Source organism: Lutzomyia longipalpis, chromosome 2 (genome assembly GCF_024334085.1).
Source record: "Lutzomyia longipalpis isolate SR_M1_2022 chromosome 2, ASM2433408v1".
NCBI lineage: Eukaryota > Metazoa > Arthropoda > Insecta > Diptera > Psychodidae > Lutzomyia > Lutzomyia longipalpis.
This window is the reverse complement of record NC_074708.1, coordinates 21,213,159-21,235,730: the sequence shown is the minus strand read 5'-3', so window position 1 is coordinate 21,235,730 and position 22,572 is coordinate 21,213,159. Positions and strand designations below refer to the sequence as shown.

General features: G+C 40.7%; 2 protein-coding genes across 8 annotated transcripts in view; both read right to left on the bottom strand.

Moving 5' to 3' along the window:
• Window positions 1-22,572, bottom strand: part of LOC129789532 (probable G-protein coupled receptor 158) — a 49,804-nt gene that overhangs the window by 10,872 nt on the left and 16,360 nt on the right. For all 7 annotated transcript variants that reach the window (XM_055826374.1, XM_055826376.1, XM_055826371.1 and 4 more), the window contains exons 3-6: window positions 3,447-3,766; window positions 2,155-2,883; window positions 1,993-2,061; window positions 983-1,384 (exon numbers count right to left, since the gene is read on the bottom strand). In XM_055826374.1, coding sequence (XP_055682349.1) covers window positions 983-1,384; window positions 1,993-2,061; window positions 2,155-2,883; window positions 3,447-3,716 — 1,470 coding nt within the window. In that variant the 5' untranslated portion in view covers window positions 3,717-3,766. The remainder of the gene's footprint in view (window positions 1-982; window positions 1,385-1,992; window positions 2,062-2,154; window positions 2,884-3,446; window positions 3,767-22,572) is intronic.
• Window positions 10,017-15,518, bottom strand: LOC129789253 (uncharacterized). Its single transcript, XM_055825905.1, has one exon. The coding sequence runs from the start codon at window positions 15,516-15,518 to the stop codon at window positions 10,017-10,019; it is 5,502 nt and encodes a 1,833-aa protein (XP_055681880.1).

The following is a 22,572-nucleotide window of genomic DNA, read 5'->3' as shown; positions in this document are numbered from 1 at the left end:
CTCCGGCACGGCTCCGCCCCAATATGACAAGGGCTTTCGCTCGGCCTCCGCTCGGCTCCGGCACGGCTCCGCCCGAGTGGTGTGTCGGTACTGCTGCTGCCTTCCTTCTGGGGCGGCTCGCTCGGCTATGTCGGCGAGCTGAGCCCGTCTTCCTCGTCTCGGCTTCCTTCTTCGGCCCACTTCGGGGTACAGTGGCTTCGTGCCCTTCGTCCACTCGGGGACGGAACTTCGGGTCCCACTTCGGCTTCGGCCGATGGCTATGTGGGCTCGGTTGCCCAGCTTATCGCTCGGCTCTAGCTCGGCTCTCGCTAACGAGTAGCGTTTTCGCTCGGCTCTCGCTCGGCTCTGCTGGGGAGAATTTCGCGGATGCTCGCTTGACTTAGGCAGATGTGTTCTGCTGCAATGCTCACACCGGAATCATCCTGCTGCTGCAACGCAGCGGTATTTATAACCCACGCTGCATGCTCGGCAACTCTCGGTGCTCTTTCGTATCTCTCGCGTGCGACTCTCGCCGATCAACTCCCGAGCGCAATTCTCGGGGTTCTTTCGTGTCGCTTGCCGAGTATCTTCCGCTTAGGGGCACGAGTGCGCCTTTGCGGGTATTTGTTGTCGGTGATTTTCGTGGGGCTTTCGTACAACTTATTTTTCCGGGCGTAACAATATATTAGGTATTATTAATAATAATTTAAAATTATATTTGCATGGGTTGGCCACAAAAAAAAAAGACAGAATCAATATTTTGGTATAAATTCGGGGCACATGTACCTACATACATATATAAATTCATTAAATTCTCATGAAGAATGAATCAATGTATTTCCGATGGATGATAAAAAAAATACATATATTGTGATGTATTTAATTTTTCATAAATGTTTATGGTAATGTGGTTTTATTGGCCAAGGAAAAAAGATCGGGTGCATTTGGGAGCTTATAAATTTTTATAAAAATTAAATTTACAGCGAAGAAATGAGAAGCTTACCCGAAATTGTGTGTTGGCATTTCGGCTGGCATAGCCAAGGTGGAGACCAAATGCTAAGATGAACATTTCACCGGCTTGGGTGACGTAGTCCCATTTAAGTGGTCGGCAGGTGTTTGTGTCATCTTCTTCGAGCCCCAACAGACCGCCGTGTTCAAGAAAATCCATGGCAGAGGCCGTAAAAGCCGACAGGTAGCATAGTACGGCCACAATCATGGCACAGAGATATTTGAGAAGGTCCAAATCTCGCACTACCCACCTGTGAGCTTTGCGTGTTCGGAATTCAATAAGGTGACGATAGAGCTTGAGGATGATGGCTCCGTAGCAGATGACAAAGCCCAATTCGCGACACCATGGTTCCAGTAGGCATCGAAGCGTTGAGGCAGGGAGAAAATGCAGTGAAACCTGCAGTTAATTTGTGATATATCATTTTTAAATTTTTAACAATTCAAAGTATTGAAATTTAATTTTTTTTACGATTTTCAATATAAAATGTCCTCAGAGAAAAATGAACATCGAAACTTCTTTAATAGTGTTCAAGCTTTCAAAGCGTGCTTAAATATATGTAAGTGTATGACAAAAGTTCAATTTTCATTAAAATTAAATTTTAAAAAAAGTGTTCTATAGTAACAATCTGATTTTTTTACAAATAAGAACACTTTCTTGATATTTTTGGCTCACGCTTTAAACCTTACTTTGAATGATCTTTCGTTTAAAATTTCAGCAATTATATCAATTAATTTACAAATACTAAACTTTTGTCTAAGCGATGCTTACAAAGTTCAAATCAAACTTTGAATGACAAAATTTCGGAATTTGCAAATCATATAAGCACCATATAAGCACCATAATCATATAGAATTATGTAAGCGATTTAAATCGTCATTTCAGCAAGAACGGAGACAACGTGGCCCATTTGACTTTGATATATGGAACAGTTAGGCATAAATTAATTCAATTTGGGGTGAAATTAAAGTTAAAATGAAGTTGCTGCAATGGAGAGAAGCACTTACAGCCTCATAGAGAAGGAGAATTCCCAAAAGGATTGTCTCCAGTACAGTCCACATTCCCGTAGCGATGGTCTGAGATGGGAGAGAAAATGGAATTAGATGGGTGTTGAGGTGGGAAATTGACATAAAGTACAATCTATATACATATATGCATATATGTATTACCTTGCACTTCCTTTGACGGAAGACAATGACAGCCAGAACGAGGCAGCACAGCATACATGCACCTAAAATTGCCCCAATTGACGACTTGAAGAGCGTTTCGGTGGAGAGAACCTCCAATTCATCACCGAGGAGGCATTCACCCGTATTGCTGCATTCGGTGCATCCACCAGGGCAAGGGATGCAACTAAAGTTCCCTTTGCCAGCTTCTACTTTCTCCCCTTCAAAGCCCTGAAGCGTCTGATTTGGTATGAAAAAACCCTGTCTACAGACGCACGTGTACTGCCCCTTTCGGGGAGCATTGACGTCAACTTCCCCTAGAAGGCAGAAGGTTGTTTCACGATCGCATCCATGCTTTTGACCAAAAATTGCCTCCAGGGCATCGTTGCATTGATCCAAATCTGCGGCAATGAATGAGGATGCAACCACTTTGAAGCCATGCTCATGAATGGTAACACTGAATGGCCACAGCCATCGACCCATGAGTGGACCACAATCCCTGAAAGGCACACCCCAGTATTGGGAGCCACTTGTGTGATTCCACGCCACACCGAGTTCACGCCAGTATGTTGTTAGGAAGCTGTGATTGAGTTGAACATGAGGGGGATGATCCACTTGGTCGCGGAATTGTACAACGCCAAACTGGACGGAAGGTGCCGCAATTGCAACTGCCAGGAAATTCTCATCCTCCATGAGTGCGCTCCTTGCCAGAGCATTGGCCTTCTGCCGAATCTACATTGTATATGTATAAAAATTTAAAGTTCCATATAATACCTATAGTTTAACATTAAAGTTAAACTTAAATTTTATATATAAATTAAATATTTAAACGAATCTAAAAGTTTTACAGCGGAAATGCTTTTATTAGACTTTGTTAGTATGTATCTTGCATTTTTATAACAAAGAAAATTCATGATTCTCGTTCTGAAATATATGTTAAGTATACATACCACACTATATATGCTATGTATGTATACAAAAATGAAGTGCAAAGACTAAAAGGTATATAGAGTTGATGCTTGCCTCTGGGAAAACTCATTTAATTAATTTAATTTAATTTTCATTGAATTTAACTAATTTAATTAACATTTATTGTAAGCTCTCCAATGCAAATATTTTCAAAGTTTTAACAGATTTATTGTAAGTAATATGAAAACAAGATTTTCTTCTACATGTATCAGATACAATCTTTAGCTTGCGTTGCGACTATTGCAAATGTGAAAGTGAGTAAATTCAAATGAACTAATTTAATATACCTAACTCAATTTACTATTTATGTATACATACATACATACCTCGACTGGTGTCGGTTTGCGCGCTAAATATTCAGCAAGAGAACGTGCGGTGTCTAATGTGATGTCCGTTGCATCGTACCATGGGTCAGGAGGACTCTCGTCCAGTGTACGCGGTTCGCATGGTGGTGCCTTCTCTTGCTTATCCTTTTGTTCTAATGTTGCAACCGGTGTCCAGAAGTAAATTAGCAGTGGCACAATGGCAATCGATGCCAATCTCCTGTGAGAACTCGTCGTCGAGGGACGAACATTGCCGTCCACTCGTCTTCCCATCACCGCCAATTCTTCTCAGTGGCCGAGTCAGTCTCAGCACTCGTCGGCATCTGTGTACAATGGATGGAAATGGAACCCAAATCAGGCACACTGATGGAGCAAATTAACCCAAAAACGAAGCGAGAAATACTGTTTGGGGAGCTAACTCCGCATGGTGGGTACATAAATCTAATGAATATGTAATTACAACAGAATTGGCACAACTTTGGCAATCTGTCAGCCATTGAATATTGAATTGGATTGTAACAGCTTTCTATGGAGAAAGGTGTATTGACGGTGGGGAATGGGGGATTTCTCTTAATACCAACAGTCCATCACTTGTATTTGCCCCATTTATTCTTCTTTGGAATATTCGTTTTTTTAGAAGAGGGGAAAGTAGAGCATCTGGACACCCACTCGTGGATTTCAAACAAGGGGCCATCACTTATTTGTTATTTATTTATTTTTTATTTACTCATTAAAGTGCTCTCATTCACATTCAACAATTTTCATGTATAATGAGGGTTAGTCAATTAAGCATTGAACTATGAACTTTACTTCCTGACTTTTCAACCTCTGTATATTATTAGCATCATCAGAGACCCTAGGGGATGATTTTTTCCATTATTTTTCTTTAAAAGTTTGCAGGAATGTAACTTAAACATAAATTAATTTCATTCAGTAAAATTCGTTTAAATTATCCAAAATATCCACAAAAGTTATCAAGGCAAAAAAAAAACAGTTGTGCAATTCCAAATGAAAAACCTCCAAAAAAGAATTATATCTCAATCCCGATGTACAAACACGCATAATCAATCATTTGAAAGTTAAAAAAAAATGCTGACCAAAGTTTTTAAGTGGCAGATAAGAATGTTTTATTGAAAACTTTTGTGGGCAACTCTATTGACCCCCTGGGAAAGTCTGTAGCCCAGTGGGTGTCTCGTTGGCTTTGATTGATTGATTTCCGACTCGATATCATCCATATGGATGAGGATTTTCTTCACAGCATCACCAACACTCCCCTCACATATCTATAACCATTCTTCATGACTTCCTGAACACCCATGAGGTACATATGTACATATATAGCGAGCTTTATATTGGAATGAGATCAAGGATGCTCAAAAAGTCCATCCAATTTCATTTTCTTCTTGCCATGTCACAGGATTAGAGTTTTTTAATTTACAATCATGGCACTACAGATGGCGAAGGGGAGGAGAAAAAGTAGCCCTGAAGATGGGTGCCTAAGCCGACAAATAGCTCGTCCAAGCAACGTGACCCATTTTGGTTGCTCTCCGATTGGTACGTGAAGCGTGCTAAAAGAAGCATTGCTAAATCTTCCTGAATATCAGCCTAAAAGCTCAGCAAAAATATACCCCTATCCAAAAATACCCAACCACCCTCACTTTTCCTCAAATAGAGCGATCACGAGAGGAAATGTTTTTTTAGGTCACACCTCACCAGACACACTCCACTTCTGTGGTTTTGTCCCATTCTGCAAAATCGTAGCTTTTTTGCGCGCCTTTCTTCACTAATCAAAAACAAATATCTTTTTTCCTTCTATGTATAGCAAAAATTTACCTACCATGTGGTGAATATGTGAAAATTGGTGGCATATTTGGGTTAAAAAATTTTCAACCCCTTTTGGGATTTTGTCATCTTCCCAATAGAGATTATTTGGGATTTAATATTCGAACGGGTTTGTTTACTGAAAGTGAAGGAGCTCCAAAGAATAATTTTTAGGAGAAAGTTTATTTTTGGTTCACTCTTCTTCACATTTTCTAACCAGAGATAATAAAAAATTTAACACTTTATTTTAGACAGTATGCTCAGTATAGTTTCCTTTCCAAATGGGATTCAACATAGAACAATTTTCCATTAAATTTTGAAATAATCCACAAATTTTGAACATCCGGGAAATGGTAAATTCCTTTTGTTCACAAATAGACAGGGGACTGATAATGCCAACAAGCTTTCAGATCAATTTTTTTAATATATATTTTTTTACCTATAAATATTCACTTTTCTTCGCGTGGCCTAAAAAATGAAAGAAATTCTCCCCTCACTATCAGTCAGCATATCGATAAAGAATGGAAATGTTCGTGGTCTTATCGAACTATTCAAGCAAGATAATTTGTGTGCTTTTTTGGGGAGGCCAAAATGAGGGTGAATTTCACGCAACTTTAGGAACTTTCGCAGGTGTCCGTGTTTTACCCTAAGCAAACAAATTTTCACCCCCTACCAATTTTGCTATGTATAAGAATGATGGTCAATGAATAAATTTGTTGATGGTGACCCATTTACCTCGTACCTTTCTTGAGCATGTTACGTATTTTCAGACATACTAATTTGTATCTATTTCTCATCTGCCTTCTTCATCCACTTCCAGTTGAGTAATTTTATCCACGTCACAGGTAGGGGAAATTTTTTAATTGAATTTCAGGAAAGAAAATTTGTTATCTTTAGTTTTTATTGAAATATTTTTTTTTTTAGATTGATTAGCAAATAATAATAAAACTTTGTTTACTTATTCGTTTCAGAATCTGATATTGTTAAAAATGTATTGCTACATCTCTGAGGAAACAATCGGAAAATATACACCACATAATTTTGCAGAAAATACTTTGTCAAAAATCATCGACAAAGTATTAACATAAATGCTTTATTTAATAAAAAGAAGACAAAATGTATGCACAATGGTTACGTCATATTGTTTGTACATATTTCTAAGCAAATATTTTTATTGTCTTTTAGGCAGCTTATCCTAATTGAAAATAGAAAGTCTGACAATATTTTATTCTTTTTTTTTGCTGCTTGAAATACTTTTTTTATTTAATGCAATATTTAGAGAAAAAAATTACTAAAATGAGAAACTTAATGCAAAATTAATTAAAATATTACGTCGGATTTTTAGCTGTGATTCTTTCTTCAAAGAAGCACAGCTTCTGTGTACACTGTAAAATGCAAAGTCGTCAGATCGGGCTCAAACTTGGGATGAGCACGAATTAGGGTCCCCACATTCCAAAAAACGTATGCGCCAAAAATTTTTCCGTCCGGCCGTCCGGCCGTCCGGCCGTCCGTCCGGAACCTTTCGCTAAATTACAAGAGAACGGTAATAGATAGAGACTTGCGGTCAACGGCAAAGTTCATATATCGGGTGGAAGACATCCGATTATGAAGTCAAATCCAACCCCCCACCCCCGCGTCCGCCATTTTGAATAACTGTCAAATTTTGTTTTCGCTATATCTCAGCCCCTGTAATAGCTAAAAATCTGAAATTTTGATATGTTGTAGGGGCCACCAAGACCTTTCCAACGATACCTTATTTTTGAAAATCGGCCAAGCCGTTTAGCCAATATGGCCGCCACAACTTTTCATCGAAAATCGGCCATAACTCGAGAACGGCTTGACCGATTTTGATCAACTCGGGCTCAAATGAAAGATATTAATGAGCCCTACAACTGCTCGGAACATTGCAAGTTCAAAAAATGACCGCAAGTGGCGCTAAAATCGAAAACAAAATTTTCGATGAGTTTTCGATGAATATCTCGAGCACCGCTTTATAGAATTGCTTCAAATTTTTATATGTTATAGCTGGCTATAATATCTTTCATCATTTCAAAAATGAAGAAAATCTATGTAACCGTTCCGGAGATATCGCGTTTTAAAGTTTACACGTCATATCTTGAGTCGCATAAGTCTAACGTCCCGCGAAGCGGGGCGTTTTATATATACACATATAAAAGTAAAGTAAAATATATATAAATGCATAGATATATACATTATATATACATATAAAAATGCAAAGATAAATATATATAAACTGCAAAGATAAAAATTAAATATAGCATGGATGGAACAGTATAAAGCGAAAGAACGGTAAGTAAAACTTACGGGCTGTGATTCTTTCTTTGTCAGTGAAATGTGAAATTGACGGAAAATTGAGGATGGGAAAATTTTGAGGAAGGCTTTCTCGCGTACCGAATCACAGCCAACGCCCACGATTAAGGCTTCTCACAAATTATCTGCGCGTTGGCTGTGATTCGGTGCGCGAGAAAGCCTTCCTCAAAATTTTCCCATCCTCAATTTTCCGTCAATTTCACATTTCACTGACAAAGAAAGAATCACAGCCCGTAAGTTTTACTTACCGTTCTTTCGCTTTATACTGTTCCATCCATGCTATTTTTCATGCTAAAGCGACAAAATTGCCCAAAACATGGAATGAGTTTTTACACTCAACATAATAAATTCAAATTTGTGAAATCCCAACACAGAAAGAATAATATGGCGAAAAATGTGAAAACTCCAAGATGATTTCCCTAATAATTCCAATTAAAAATCAGTTTTAATTAAAAAAAAAAAAAGAGCTCTCCCCCCAATGGTAAAGAGGGGGACCGCCATGGCATTTTGTCGTATTAATATAAATTGATTCAATATGACGCTTAAGATCTGAACTTGTAAAGAAAATTCCAATTTAGCACAATTTTTGCGTGAAGTAGGAAAGAAAATATACATATATGTATTTTATACAGAGGCTCACAACGAAGTCTATATTTAAAAAAACACTCGAGGTATTTTCATTCAATCAATTCATCACAAACAAAACTTTGATCATTGTGATAAAATTTATTTTACATTGCTAAGCTAATGCTCCTGTAGAGGAATACAACATTTTATGTCAAACTTTCAAACGATTGTTCTGGTTGAAGAATTAAACTACAATTATATCTACATGTATAAGTAGAACTTTTATTGTAAGTTTGTACCATCAGTACAGCACAAATTTGGTTGCCCGTTAAAACTATATTTATTACTTTATGGTACATACATATAAAAAAAGTATATAGTGAAAATATTCTGTGTACGTATATTTTATGTACATAAATAGAGAATACATATACATATATCTATATATATTGCAATTTTCGCTATATTAACAGTGTGGAACGAAAAGCATGTTGTCCCACATTGTGCTTGGGTGGTATCTTTGCTATATAAGACCTAGTATTACAAAGAAGGGCGAAAGTGCCAAAATCGTTTCGGCCCTTCCTCATTTGAGGGGAAGGTAGATGGCGCATGAGGTCTTTTTAAGGAAATTTGGGGGTAAGCGAAATGCAAGGAGGACCTTCCTCCCATTCACAAGATCATTTGCTTTCGAGCACTCATGGTGATCACTTGAAGGGTCGCATGAGCTGAGCGTTTTTTCTATATGGAGTTTTTTCTGTATGAACTTTTTTTTTGTACCTACGTTGAGTGGGTTGCAGAAGAGGTGCACAAAAAAGGGCTGAAGGAAGAAAAATGTACACGGAGTTGAGTTCAGATCTTGCAACATTTTTGGTTGTACATTAGTGGGAATGAACAGAAATACATTTTCTTTCCCTTTTGCACAATGAGATCTTCCAAAGTCTCGAAGAACACAAATTTTGTCTTTTCGAGCAAAATTCTGCCTCCAACACGCTAGCTCACTCAACACGAGCTGATATTGCTACTAATGAATTCAAAATTTGCAATAGAAAACTTTTACTATTTATATAAAAAAAATTTTAAAGGTTTTTTTCAATCACCTTTTGGGTCTGGTAAGTCACGAACCTGGAGTTGCACGGTAAGACAAAGATGGTCAGTGTGGATAGCCAAGTCTTCAACAGCAAAGGGCGTCTACCTGGAGTTGCACGGTAAGACAAAGATGTTAATTATTAGAATATTTCCGGGTCGACGGAACAAAAAAATTTTTTCTGCCGCGGAAAAACTGCGTATCCGACACTAGACAATGCGCGAATATTTTGCCGATGAAGGCACCCGGTGCGAAGGAAGGAAAACACGGGTTTTTTTTTCACAATAAACTTTATAATAATAAAAAAATATTTTGGCGCTACGTCCCATATAGGAACAGGGCCGGCCACCCTATATGATGTTGTTGTTCTCCTTGCGGAGAAGTAGTGGGCGGCCTTGCTAGATACTACCACGTGTGGGCCATTTTACGGATAGGAGTGTATCAATCTCCTGATCCAACCGGTCAACGTGATCTAATTGCACGTTGGCGGATGGGGCGCGTTGCCGGGTTCTGTATTCGAACCGGCGACCTTTGGATGCGCAATCAAGCGCTCTATCCACTGCACCCCAGGCCCACACAATAAACTTTAGTTTAATTTAAATATTTCACTTTTCTTTGCCGAGAAAACTTTCGCGTGGCTTTTTCCCTTTATGATTTAGCGGAAGAGAGAGTGACAGGGTGAAAAAAAAGATATTAGCATGAAGTTTGGTCCCTTTCCGCCGTTAGGGTTACCATATTCCACTCCGAAATTCCCGCGCGGCGGCGCACTCTCATTTTTGTTGGCGGGAATGCGCCAACATGCTGGGGGGGGAGGAACCTGAGGGTGGTAATCCCTCATCAATGGGCAACTTGGAGAGTTTCTGCACTGCCCTGGTGTATACTCCCTTCGCCGTGCGCACTGTTGCAACGCGGCACCTTCCGTCTCTTCCAGGGTGAACCTGATCCACAATAGCCAGTGGCCAGGCATAGGGTGGCATGTCGTCTTCAGAGATAAGCACAACATCCCCTGGCTTAATGTTCTCCTCTTCCTTTGTCCACTTGTTGCGCCTCTGAAGAGTTTGCAAATACTCCTTCTTCCATCTAATTGCGAAATGCTGCAGGAGCTTCTGGCACAACTGCCACCGGGTGAGTAGGCCTGGGTTGATGTTTGTGAAGTCCTGAGACGGCATCATCACCAGTGGCTTCAGTGCGGTGAAATGCCCTGGACAAAGAGCTGGTTGTTCATCTGGGCCCGCTGGGAGGGGCGTCAGTGGCCGGCTGTTGAGGATGGCCTCAATCTGGGATATGACGGTAGAGAGCTCCTCGAATGTCAGAATTGTCATACCAATCTCCCGTCGTAAATGATGTTTTAGAGACTTGATTGCGGCCTCATGGAGGCCGCCATGATGGGGAGATCTAGGCGGGATGAATTGGAAGGTGATCCCTCTATTGGAGCATTCATTTTGCATCTGCGGTTGGGATTGGAGATCGTGGAATAGCTTCTTGAGTGCTGCATCGGCTCCAACCAGATTCTTTCCATTGTCACAGAAAATCTTCCGCGGGGCTGAACGGCGGCTGCAGAAGCGGGTAAGAGCCGCAAGGAACGAGCTGGTGGTCATGTCTCCCAGAACCTCGAGGTGTACCGCCTTTGTGGCGCTACATACGAAGGCACAAATGTATGTCTTGTAGGATACTCCCCCTCTCTTGTAGGCTGGTCTGGTCAACACTGGCCCACAGAAATCTACATTGCATACCGCGAATGCAGATTCGTAGCTGATCCTTTCTGTAGGGAGATTGCCCATCCGCTGAGCAAGCATTGTGGGTCGCTGTCGCCAACACACCACGCAGTTTCTAGACACTGAGCGAGTGAGTCTCCTACCACCGAGGAGCCAGAACTTGTGTGATACTAAGGCAAGTAGCAATTGGGGTCCTGGATGCATTTGGTCTTGGTGTACATGAAGAGCGATCAAATAGGCGAGACGTGATTTGGGCACAAGCATTGGGTGCTTGAAGTCATACGATTCCGCCCCTTCATCAAGGCGGCCACCAACCCGGATAATACCGAGGTGGTCCAGAAAGGGACTCAACCCTTGGAGCGGCTTGAGTTTCCCAGTTCGGTACAGGGAACCGTCTGCAAGTGCATTCCCCAACTCACTCAGATGCACATCCTGAGTGAACTTCACGAGTGTTTGTTCTGCATGGTCCAGTTCACTGGCTGTGATGGGTCCGTTCTCCCGTGGCTTGGATCGAATGGCAGAGAGAAATCGGAAGACATATGCAACAACTCGTAGGATACGCCGGTAGTCATTCGAACTGGCGAGAATGGAATCCAAAGGGTGCTTCTCCTCTACTGCGGGTGCAGCGGACAACGCAAGAACTTCAGCAGTTTCAGGTTCATTGCGGGATGGATCACGTGGCCACGCCTCAACCTCCATTGTAAGAAATTCGGGGCCATGCCACCACAGATTGGATTCCTTTAATTCATGGGGGTACATCCCCCTGGAGATGATGTCAGCCGGGTTCACAGCAGTAGGAACGTAGTGCCATTTTTCCGCGTCCGTCAGTGCTAGAATCTGGGTGACACGGTTGAGGAAATATGGTTCAAGCTTCATTTTCTTGGAGCGTATTTGTCCTAACACACTTGTGGAGTCAGACCACATGTGGTAATCGGTGACTTCAATGGAACTTCGGATTTTACTGAGCAACTTGGCCCCGAGCAATGCAGCGCATAGCTCCAATTTGGGAATTGTGGTTGGTTCAGTCGGCGCCACATGGGATTTGGCGACCATGAGATGAGAAATCCGCTGCGTCTGGGAGTCCCCAGTCACCAAGTAGGCGACAGCTCCGTACGCAACATTGCTGCTGTCAGCAAATATATGAACCTCCCGAATAGTGGACTGTATTGAAAAGGATATCCAGCGGGGAATTGAGATGTCCTGAACGCTGGGGAGGGATGCTAGGAGATTCAGCCACTTGCCAAGTATGGGTTCTGGAACTTGCTCATCCCAGCCGATCTTCATTTGCCAAATTGCTTGCATAAGTAATTTTCCGAGGATGACCACTGGTCCCAATAGACCCAGCGGGTCGTAAAGAGAAGCCAGCACTGAGAGGACCACCCGTTTTGTGTGCACGGATGGAGATTCACGCTTCCACTTGAAAGACAGTCGGTCCTGAGCCTTTTGCCAGATCATGCCAAGAGTGGCGGACGCATCAGGTAAGACATCGAGGACATCCTCAGCAGAGGACTGTGGCAGGATGGAGGAGTGGCTGGCATTCCACTTTGACAGGGACATTCCTGCCGTGGCTAACAATTCTGTGAGCTCCTGGACAGCTCGCTGAGCCTCCTCAAGCGTCCGCACAGATGCCAGGCAGTCATCCACATAGAAGTGCTTCCGGAGAAGCTCACTGGCGAGTGGATGGGTTTTTGACGCTACCTCTGCCAGCTCCATCAACGTCCGGGTGGCAAGAAAGGGAGAAGAGCTTACGCCGAAACACACTCCTCTTGCCCGGTAATGCTTGATTGGTTCATTGGTATCGAACCTCCAAAGGATTCGGAGATAGTCACGGTGGGGCGGATGGATCAGAATTTGTGGATACATCTTCTTGATGTCGCAAGAAAAGGCAAATTGGTGTTCCCGGAATCTCAGAAGGTTGGTCACAATATCGGGCTGCACCGTGGGACCGATCATGGTGACATCGTTGAAGCTCAGTCCGGTCAGAGATTTGGAACTGGCGTTCATCACGATCCTGATTTTGATCGATGCTCCCGAAATCTTCGCCACACAGTGATGCGGCATATAATAGGAAGGGCGGTGCATCTCGTCAGGCGGAACCTCTTCGAAGAATCCTAAATCCAGATTCTCCTGCATCGCTGCATGGTATTGGGCCTTGAGTTCTGAATTTTGCTCCAACCGTTTCTCAAGGCTAAGCAGTTGACGAGATGCATTGAACAGGTTGTTGTGTAGCCTGTCGACATTGGGCTTCAGAGGGAGGTGGACCACATACCTGCCAGTATCGTCCCGGGTAGTGGTTTCCTTATAAATCTTTTCTGCCGCAATATGGTCTGGGCAGGTGCTGCGTGGGGCCTCCACTTGCTCTGTGACCCAGAGCTTCCTGATTGAAGTATCTATGGATGACAGCGTGGTAGCTGCCACAACTTGAGGGGCAGCAGGCTCTGCCGGTGGGACTGTGCACGGTCCCGAGATGAGCCACCCAAACACGGACTCTTTCAGCACAGGTAATTGAGCCCCGAGTCTGAGCATCTTCCCGGAAACCACATCATTGTAGAACTCGTTGCCAATGAGCAGGTCAATTGGCTGCGAAACGTGCCAGGTTGGGTCAGCCAGTTCCATATAGCCTGGTATGGGAACCGATGCTGGACTGACACACCAATTTGGGATATCCTGCTGGAGGATGGAAGGCACGACCTGACAAGTCATGGAGAAGTACTTCGAGTTATGGAGTGATCGGACAGTACACTCGGTTTGGTATTTTGCCTTAGTCCCCCCATCTACAACCCCCCCAATGAATAAAGTGGAGATGCACTTTGGGAGCTTAAGTTTTTGGAATAGGGACTGCGACATCAGATTGGCTTGAGCGCCGGAATCCAACAAGGCGCGACATTGGGTAGGAACGCCATGTCTATCCAGAATGTGCACTACCGCTGTCTCTAAGAAAATCTTCCTTGGTGCTGATGATTCAGTCAGCGATGAGCACACAGCTGCTTCTTCTTTCTTGTCGTTGGTCTGAGGCGGAGTGGTGACACTCGGTGGGATCGCAGGCTGCGTCTTCTCTTGTGCCTTCGCACCTGTGGCCGGCTGTGGGGCATTCGGTCTAAAAGCCTCATGTAACAGCTTGTTGTGGTGCCCAGCACAGGTCGTACACGTCCCAAATGAGCAGTCTTTCGTCATATGGGTGCTGACCAGGCATTTACGACACAACCCCTTTTCACGGATGAGAGCCAGACGATCCGCTGGTGACATCCGTAAGAACTTCGGGCACTTGAATACCCGGTGATCAGTGGCTTTGCATGCGGGGCACGCTGATTCGGCCGTGGCGGCCAGTACATTGGACTTCCCTGACTTCTGGGGAGGCTTCCCTGTGTTTCCCTTGCCTCCATGCTCGGCGGGCTTCGGGCCAGGGGTCGCTTGGCATACTTCAAGGGAACGGAGTCTATCCTTCATGAACAACATGAATCGAGAGAGAGTAGGCTGGCGGCTGCCTACCTCTCGAGACCACAACACTTTGCTCTCATGGTCTAGCTTGGACAGCAGCAAGTAAATTATCCACGGATCCCGGTTGGTTTGGTCAAGTGCATCCAACGAATTCAATACTGAACTAGTAGTGGTGTACAAGTCAGTAAAATTTGATACCGTGGGGGTAGACACAGCTGCCATTTTGTTCAACTTCTCGACATGATGATGTACGATGGCATGCTGATCATCATAGTGAGCACAGAGCGCATTCCATGCAATGATGTAGTTGCGGTCGGTGAGGGAAATGTTTGCCACAAGTCTCTTGGCAGTTCCGGTGACTGCAGTCATAAGGTACTGCAAGCGTTGGATGTTGGAAAGCCGAGGATTCTGGTGGACGATGCTGACAAACATGTCCTTAAAATTGTACCATGCTGTATGGTCTCCATTGAATTCAGGGATCGTCAGCGTTGGCAACTTGCAGTGGAAGGACTCACCAGCTGCATGGGGGCTGACGCTTCCACTGCGCGGACTTCCCAAAGACTCCCGGAAATGCTCAAACATTCTTTGGGTACGCTCTTCCGCCTTCGCCTGGTGCTCCATGAGATAAGCTAGGGCGGATTCAAGCGTGGTTTTTCCTGGCGTAGGGGGTAATCCTACATCAATGCCTGGATGGAGATTGGGGGGCTCACTGTCCAGGTGGTCCAGCAGAGATGGCTGGAGGATCTTGGGAATAGCTCCGGTGTGGAGCGGACGTCCTTCTGTAGGAGCATCGGATATAATCGGCAATGGAGACGGCTCTCGACCTGAAGCGGCTTGGGGAACCTCCTTTTGATACTCTCGCAAGACAACTCTAAGGTCCCTCTCAAGTCGGTGTATGCGGGCCATCAAATCCTCATGTTCCTTCGTTTCAGCCTCTGAATCACCATACTCCTTGAGGATAGTATGGTGGATCTCAATCAGCTGTGGTTCGTAAGTCTGAAGCTGGGTGAGCATCGTGCTGACCTCCGAAGCATTCCCACATTCCAAGTCCTTGACAATCTCCGCCGTACGTGCCTCCTTGCGAGACACATGGCCTTTCAGGGTGACTCTGCGTTCCATGGCTGGCATAGGTTATCGCTGGCAAAGGACAATCCTGTTGTCCAAGGATCGGAGGGCCAAAAAAATGGTAAGTCACGAACCTGGAGTTGCACGGTAAGACAAAGATGGTCAGTGTGGATAGCCAAGTCTTCAACAGCAAAGGGCGTCTACCTGGAGTTGCACGGTAAGACAAAGATGTTAATTATTAGAATATTTCCGGGTCGACGGAACAAAAAATGGTAAGTCACGAACCTGGAGTTGCACGGTAAGACAAAGATGGTCAGTGTGGATAGCCAAGTCTTCAACAGCAAAGGGCGTCTACCTGGAGTTGCACGGTAAGACAAAGATGTTAATTATTAGAATATTTCCGGGTCGACGGAACAAAAAAATTTTTTCTGCCGCGGAAAAACTGCGTATCCGACACTAGACAATGCGCGAATATTTTGCCGATGAAGGCACCCGGTGCGAAGGAAGGAAAACACGGGTTTTTTTTTCACAATAAACTTTAGTTTAATTTAAATATTTCACTTTTCTTTGCCGAGAAAACTTTCGCGTGGCTTTTTCCCTTTATGATTTAGCGGAAGAGAGAGTGACAGGGTGAAAAAAAAGATATTAGCATGAAGTTTGGTCCCTTTCCGCCGTTAGGGTTACCATATTCCACTCCGAAATTCCCGCGCGGCGGCGCACTCTCATTTTTGTTGGCGGGAATGCGCCAACAGGGTCAACTTTAAATCAAAAATTTTCTTATAAAGGTTAGTAAATTAATAATTTTGAAAACTCTGTAGAAATGTAAGTTTTGAAAAAAAAAACATATTTTTAAAAAAAAATAATTATTCAAAAAATGAAATTGAATTGATTAAAATAAGATAATTAATTAATATTTGGCTACACCAGAATAATAGAAACTTTTTCTATTAAAAAATAATAAAATAAAAGAAAATCTATTTTCTATTCTATGAACACAACTTTTTATAATTTTCAGCGATGTCTCGGCATATTAGCTGTGATTTTTTGTTGCTCGGAATTTAGAATTCATTAATTGAGATATTTGAAGTAGATCATCGACTGCATCATTATGTTGAAAAGATTGTCAGATCATTTTTAAGAATAAAAAGAAAACTTTGAGGCCTAAAAAAGTTCTTTTAGAGTGTTAAGAAAGAATTAGGTATTCTTAAATATTTTTATTTTAACGCCTTTTCAATATGTATTTTTTATTAAAAGGCGGATTTTCGGTCTCTCACTCGGAGAGTTGTGTTGTGGATGTAGTGATTTTTTGTTATTTCTTGACGTGGTTAATTTTGTCTATTACTTGTAAGAAAATAATGTCATGAAGGTCTTTTTGAGTCTTATGTATCTTTTATATTGTTGTAGGCCCTGAGGAAGGACTTAAATAGTCCGAAACGTTGGCCGGAAATAAAAAAAAAAATTAATTAGCCGAGTGAGAGACCGAAAATCCGCCTTTTAATAAAAAATACATTTCGCCTACGGTCGTCCCTTACAAATTGAAGCCTTTTCAATATTTCTTCACTAGCTGGGTAGTGCAGAATACGAAATGCATGAGTGTTTTTAACTAACTTAAAGGGATTTCTTTGTATAATTATTTTAACCTGGACATGTCACTTGTGGCGAATTCAGTCAGTAATGTAAATAGTATGGAGTCGCTTCGTTCTAATTTACCTCGCCTCACTTCGCGCAAGTTTTTGATAAAAATTAATTGTGGCGGAACATATTAATGAATAGAGATTCAAAAGAATTCCTAACATATTGGTAAAAATTAGCTAAAATTGGGCTACTTGAAGGGAGTTTGGAGGGAAATGAATACGGCCACTCGAAACCGCCTGATATAGGGAGCCTCTGTGCCAAATTTCATCGCGATCGGACAAACGGTGTAGATTTGTATAGCTGTACAGACAGGACGATTACCAACAAACAGACCTTTCTTTATTATATAGAACTAGTCAACCCGAACCCCCAATCACATGTGAGCAAACTCCATTTTAAGGTATAAAAGAGGGGCGTATATTAGTAAGGGGGATGAATAATACGGTACCCTGAAAAATTTTTAAAATAAAAAAATCCCGTTATCTGACCCTTCAGCAGGTAGAAAATGGGAAAAATCAATTTTTCTGTGAGGGCGCTATAAAGGGGGGTTGGAGCGGAATCCCATATAGCGCTTGCAACTCGTATTGAACTCCTCTCCGCATACCAAATTTCATAAAGATCGGCCCAGCCGTTTCGGAGGAGTTCATGTGCCACAAACAAACAAACTTTTCAGCTTTATATATTAAGATAGATATTTTCTAGCCTTCCATTCGAAAAATGTCATGGTTAATAAATTTGTATAATTCTCTGTTTTAGTGGTTAAAACATCACGGATTTGTAACGGATTAACAGATGAGAGGTTAGATTAGAGACTGCAATTAATATTTTAGGTGAAAAATCATTTCTAAAGCCGGAAAATACCATCAACTTAATTTACCCCACCGGTGACTATATTTATCCGTCGACTTTCACGAAAAGCAAAAGTGGAAAGATAGGAAAAGCTCAAAAACTCATATTCCCTCAAATGGCCTAAAAAATTGTAGGACAGAAAATATCGTATAAGATTGACCTATCGAGGAAAATATCTTGCCTTTCGGTAATCCTGCAGAGAAACATATATGCAAATTGATTTAATTTGCCCCAGCCCCAGACGTCAGATCGTGAGCCCCATTTTTTTTCTAATTTTATTATATAAAGTTTTCTGTCCCATGATCCATACGATTTCACACTTATAAATCCTAAAGATGCCACAAAAAATATGCCGAAACATCGCTGAAAAAAATAAAAGTTGTGTTTATTTTTTTCGTTAAACCGTCAAATAGAATTTATATTATCCTGATATAGCCAAATATTGATTGATTTTTTTTAATCAACTTTTTTTTCTCTTATTTCCACGGAGTTTTCAAAATTATTATTTTACTAACCTTTAAAAGAAAATTTTTGATTCAAAGTTGACTCAAAAAGAGATTGAAAAAACTTGTAAAAAACTAAAAGAAAAAGTAAATAAAAGTTTTCTATTGCAAATTTTGAATTCATTAGTAGCAATATCAGCTCGTGTTGAGTGAGCTAGCGTGTTGGAGGCAGAATTTTGCTCGAAAAGACAAAATTTGTGTTCTTCGAGACTTTGGAAGATCTCATTGTGCAAAAGGGAAAGAAAATGTATTTCTGTTCATTCCCACTAATGTACAACCAAAAATGTTGCAAGATCTGAACTCAACTCCGTGTACATTTTTCTTCCTTCAGCCCTTTTTTGTGCACCTCTTCTGCAACCCACTCATCGTAGGTAGAAAAAAAAAGTTCATACAGAAAAAACTCCATATAGAAAAAACGCTCAGCTCATGCGACCCTTCAAGTGATCACCATGAGCGCTCGAAAGCAAATGATCTTATGAATGGGAGGAAGGTCCTCCTTGCATTTCGCTTACCCCCGAATTTGCACCAGTCCGCGCGCCATCTACGTTCCCCTCAAAAGAGGAAGGTACGGAACTCTTGGATTTTTTCATCCCTTCCGAGATTGTATTACTATATAAAATCCTTCTACAATGGTGGTATATAAAAGTTTCCAAAGCAGAAGCGAAAATTTCTTTGAAAAGTTCCCGGGGACAATTTTTATTGCGCCACCCATCGCAAGGTTGTTAATTCCGAGCAAACATTGACCACAGAGTGGTTGTATCCCTGCGGTACAAATTGAAGAAAAGAGCATTGTAGATGGACAGAGGGACATGGGTATGGTGGTGTGAGTAATCTCAGTAGGGGATGCTCAAGTGGTGGTAGGAGTTCAGCAGACCAGGAAAAGCACCATGTGGTGCGTCTGGCAAAAATAGAGGCAAAGAAAAACTATAGAATGGAGCATATGTTGTGCAGTGATTTTCCCAATTTTCCCTCCCCTAATATTCATACACAACGTGCTGTCTTTTCTGAGAGACTGATCGATTTTGCCCCCCAACCACTCACCTTTCACTTTATCTTCTGAGAAAGCTCTTATGTGCCCATTTGCAGAGAAAGAAAATGGAAATTTTTATATACTTATATATAGCATGAAAAGGGCACTTTTCTATTGACTGTCGACAATATATGACTATTCCCCGTACCCATCTATAAGCAAATTCCTCGCAAGAGTCGCCAGAGGACTTTTCTGCGTATACCATAGCATAAGAGATTGGAAAGAGATCTTAAAAGAAGAAAAGTTACTTTATTTTTCATCACCACCACTGTGTGTGCTCTTCTCCGCATCCACCTCCCTACACTCCATGGATTACGGTGTGGATGCTCCAGTGAATATACAATATCCGATTGAAAGAATGATTTTATACGATAAGATGCGAAGTGGAGTGTTTGTAAAGCAAACATTTTACAATATTGGATCTATTGAAGAGAATAAAATAGAAAAGTTTCTCGCACCAAGATTTTCCAGCCGCAGTCCCTTTTTGATATATATGTGGTACAATTTGATAAATATATTTAATTTTCTATTTTTAGAAGGTGACTCAAAAGATTTGGATACATTTCTGGGAAAGTAAACGTTATGTTGATCGTGAAACATCTCTCGGAAAAATAAGTAAATAATTTTTTTTATGCATTTTCAATACAACTCAGGCGATTTCTTCTTCAAAGTAAAAAAAATGACAAAAGTTTCATGTAAAAAATAATTTTAATAAAATAAACAACACATAAAGACTACCTAATAAATAAGTTTTATGTTTTGAGCTTTCTTGAAAAGAAGATGAAACTGTATATAGTTTTTGTAGTATGAAATAGGATGGCAGGAAGCAATGGGTTGAATAAAATCACATTTGATTTGAAAGCTTTTATACTGTTTCAAATATATACTTTAGAAAATATTCAAAAGTCTGTGAATCTATGATTAAGAGGTCCTTAACTGATTTATGATTTTCGGTCCTCTTTTCCTGTATGTACTTTCCTTTTATGTACTGGAAATTTTTTAATGGAAATTCACATGATTCTTTTTTTTTTTCTTCAACTCTAATTCTATTTATCCCATTTGATTGTACATGAACACATGTCAGTAACAGTGCTATCCCTATTTTCTCCACAGACTTATTCTTCCAAGAGGTATATAAACATTATATAAAAATCACTGTATGTAGATAGAATTCTGTATATACCATTATGGAGATATGTTTCCATCTCTCTCAAAATAAACGGCTAACATAGATAAGTGTGGAAAAGTTGAGATGAATCTCATATTATTACAACATTCACTCATGGGTATGTATGTATATGAGTAAAGCTCCAATATATACATATGTATGCTTTTATATAAATTTTGTCCTTTCGGCAGTATCGGTTGATGGCAAAGGGTGTCTCGTTCATTGTGATTTGGATATTCATTTCCGATTTTCGATTTCATCCCCATGCAGCAGCGGTTGCCCACTTTCCATCGCAAATCCGGGCGTTTTGGTGACGAGTCCGAATAGTTATGAATGGATGTCCCCAAACATGCTATACCAAATCGATTGCTGGGCAATATGGGAAAAGGTGGCACCACTTGGAGAGAGGAAAACGTGAGAATGGTGGTATGAGATAAATCACAAACCGAGTCCTCTCCAGACAGACACCCTCTATAAAGCGAACCATCATCATTATTATCATCATTTCACATGTGAACTATTTCCCTTTACTGCCACAGTGTATTGAAATTATTGGAGTGGAATGTGCTTGAAGCATTTAGTTACATTTTTCACTCGTCAGTTGCCTCTTATTCTTTCACTTTATTCATCACCCTCACTTTTTTACTCAACTCATAACTTTTTTAAAAAGGATGCCGGAGATAGAAAAGCTATTTATGCTCTCATTTGAGTCGTAAGATTTTTATTAAAACTATCCACAGTTGTTTTTTAATGATTTCAAAAGGTTGTTTTTCTTTACCTAGAGTGAATTTTATGTTTATTGCAAACGAATCATTTAAAAATTGAAAATAAATTTTAAAACAAGCACATTTTTTTCTGAGCAGAGCTTAAATTTTTTTTCTAAACAGATTATAAAATATGTATAACGTATTATAAAGTATATGGCTTTTTTCTAAAAAAAAATATAAAGAAAACAGGGAGACGAGCTCGCGCAAAAAGTTTTCTTGTTGCTTTTGGTACAACTGTAAAGCTCCCCATAAATGTAATTTTCCACACATATCCACGCAGCCGTTTTATATTTATGAGCTTTCATGGCGCGGCAGAAGCTTGAGTGTCTGCGGGGGAATTTTATCACTCCTTTATCCATTTTCCTTGCTTTCCCACAACCATCTTCTCACACTTCCGTCCCAACAAATTTTGCGATAGGGCTTCCTAGAGGTTCATTTTAGGGCCTTCCAGTACTGTGGGGTGAATTGAGGGAAAATGTGGTTGCTCAAGTGAACGAAATGAAACCATTGAGTTGTAACCTTTCAGTGATATAGAACCGCAATACAATTAACCTACCTCTCAATATTATATACATACCTATAGATATACATATATTTAAATAATATTGTGTTTATATAGGTATACTTAATTTGTGGATTATAATGTGAATTTCATATTTCAATTTAGATCGGAATTTATCATTGCAGTAATAATAATATAGTTTCGTTATTAAACTAGTAGAAAAAAATACTTTTAAAAGTTTCTCTTATTGCACAATGCATTCATTTCAAATTGAAATGCACATTCAATTAGAAATTGTAGTTGAAAAAAAGGAACTCTAAAGTTCATTTGAACTTTTTTTTTAATCAGTAAAGTTTCATTGAAATGTAATAGTGTGAATGCTGAAAATTGATATTTTAATTTTTTCTTTTATTTTCAATTTTTTATATTGACTTGAGCTTTTAAGTTTTTATAATTTTCTGTTATTGTAAACATTTTAACAGTTTTTTTTCTTCATTTCCTTTTAAATTGAAACTTCTAACATTGAGAGGACAATAGGTTTTCCCTTATAGTTCAAAGTTTGCCTTCACAAGACAAATTGAGGATTCTCTTTAAAGAAGATAAATTTACGACAAGTTTAGTTAAGTTGGATTCTAAATGTTTAAAACTGATCCT

What these genes read in the sequence shown, in the direction of transcription:
- LOC129789253 (XM_055825905.1), bottom strand. Translation starts at nt 15,518, where the DNA reads ATGGAACGCAGAGTCACCCTGAAAGGCCATGTGTCTCGCAAGGAGGCA.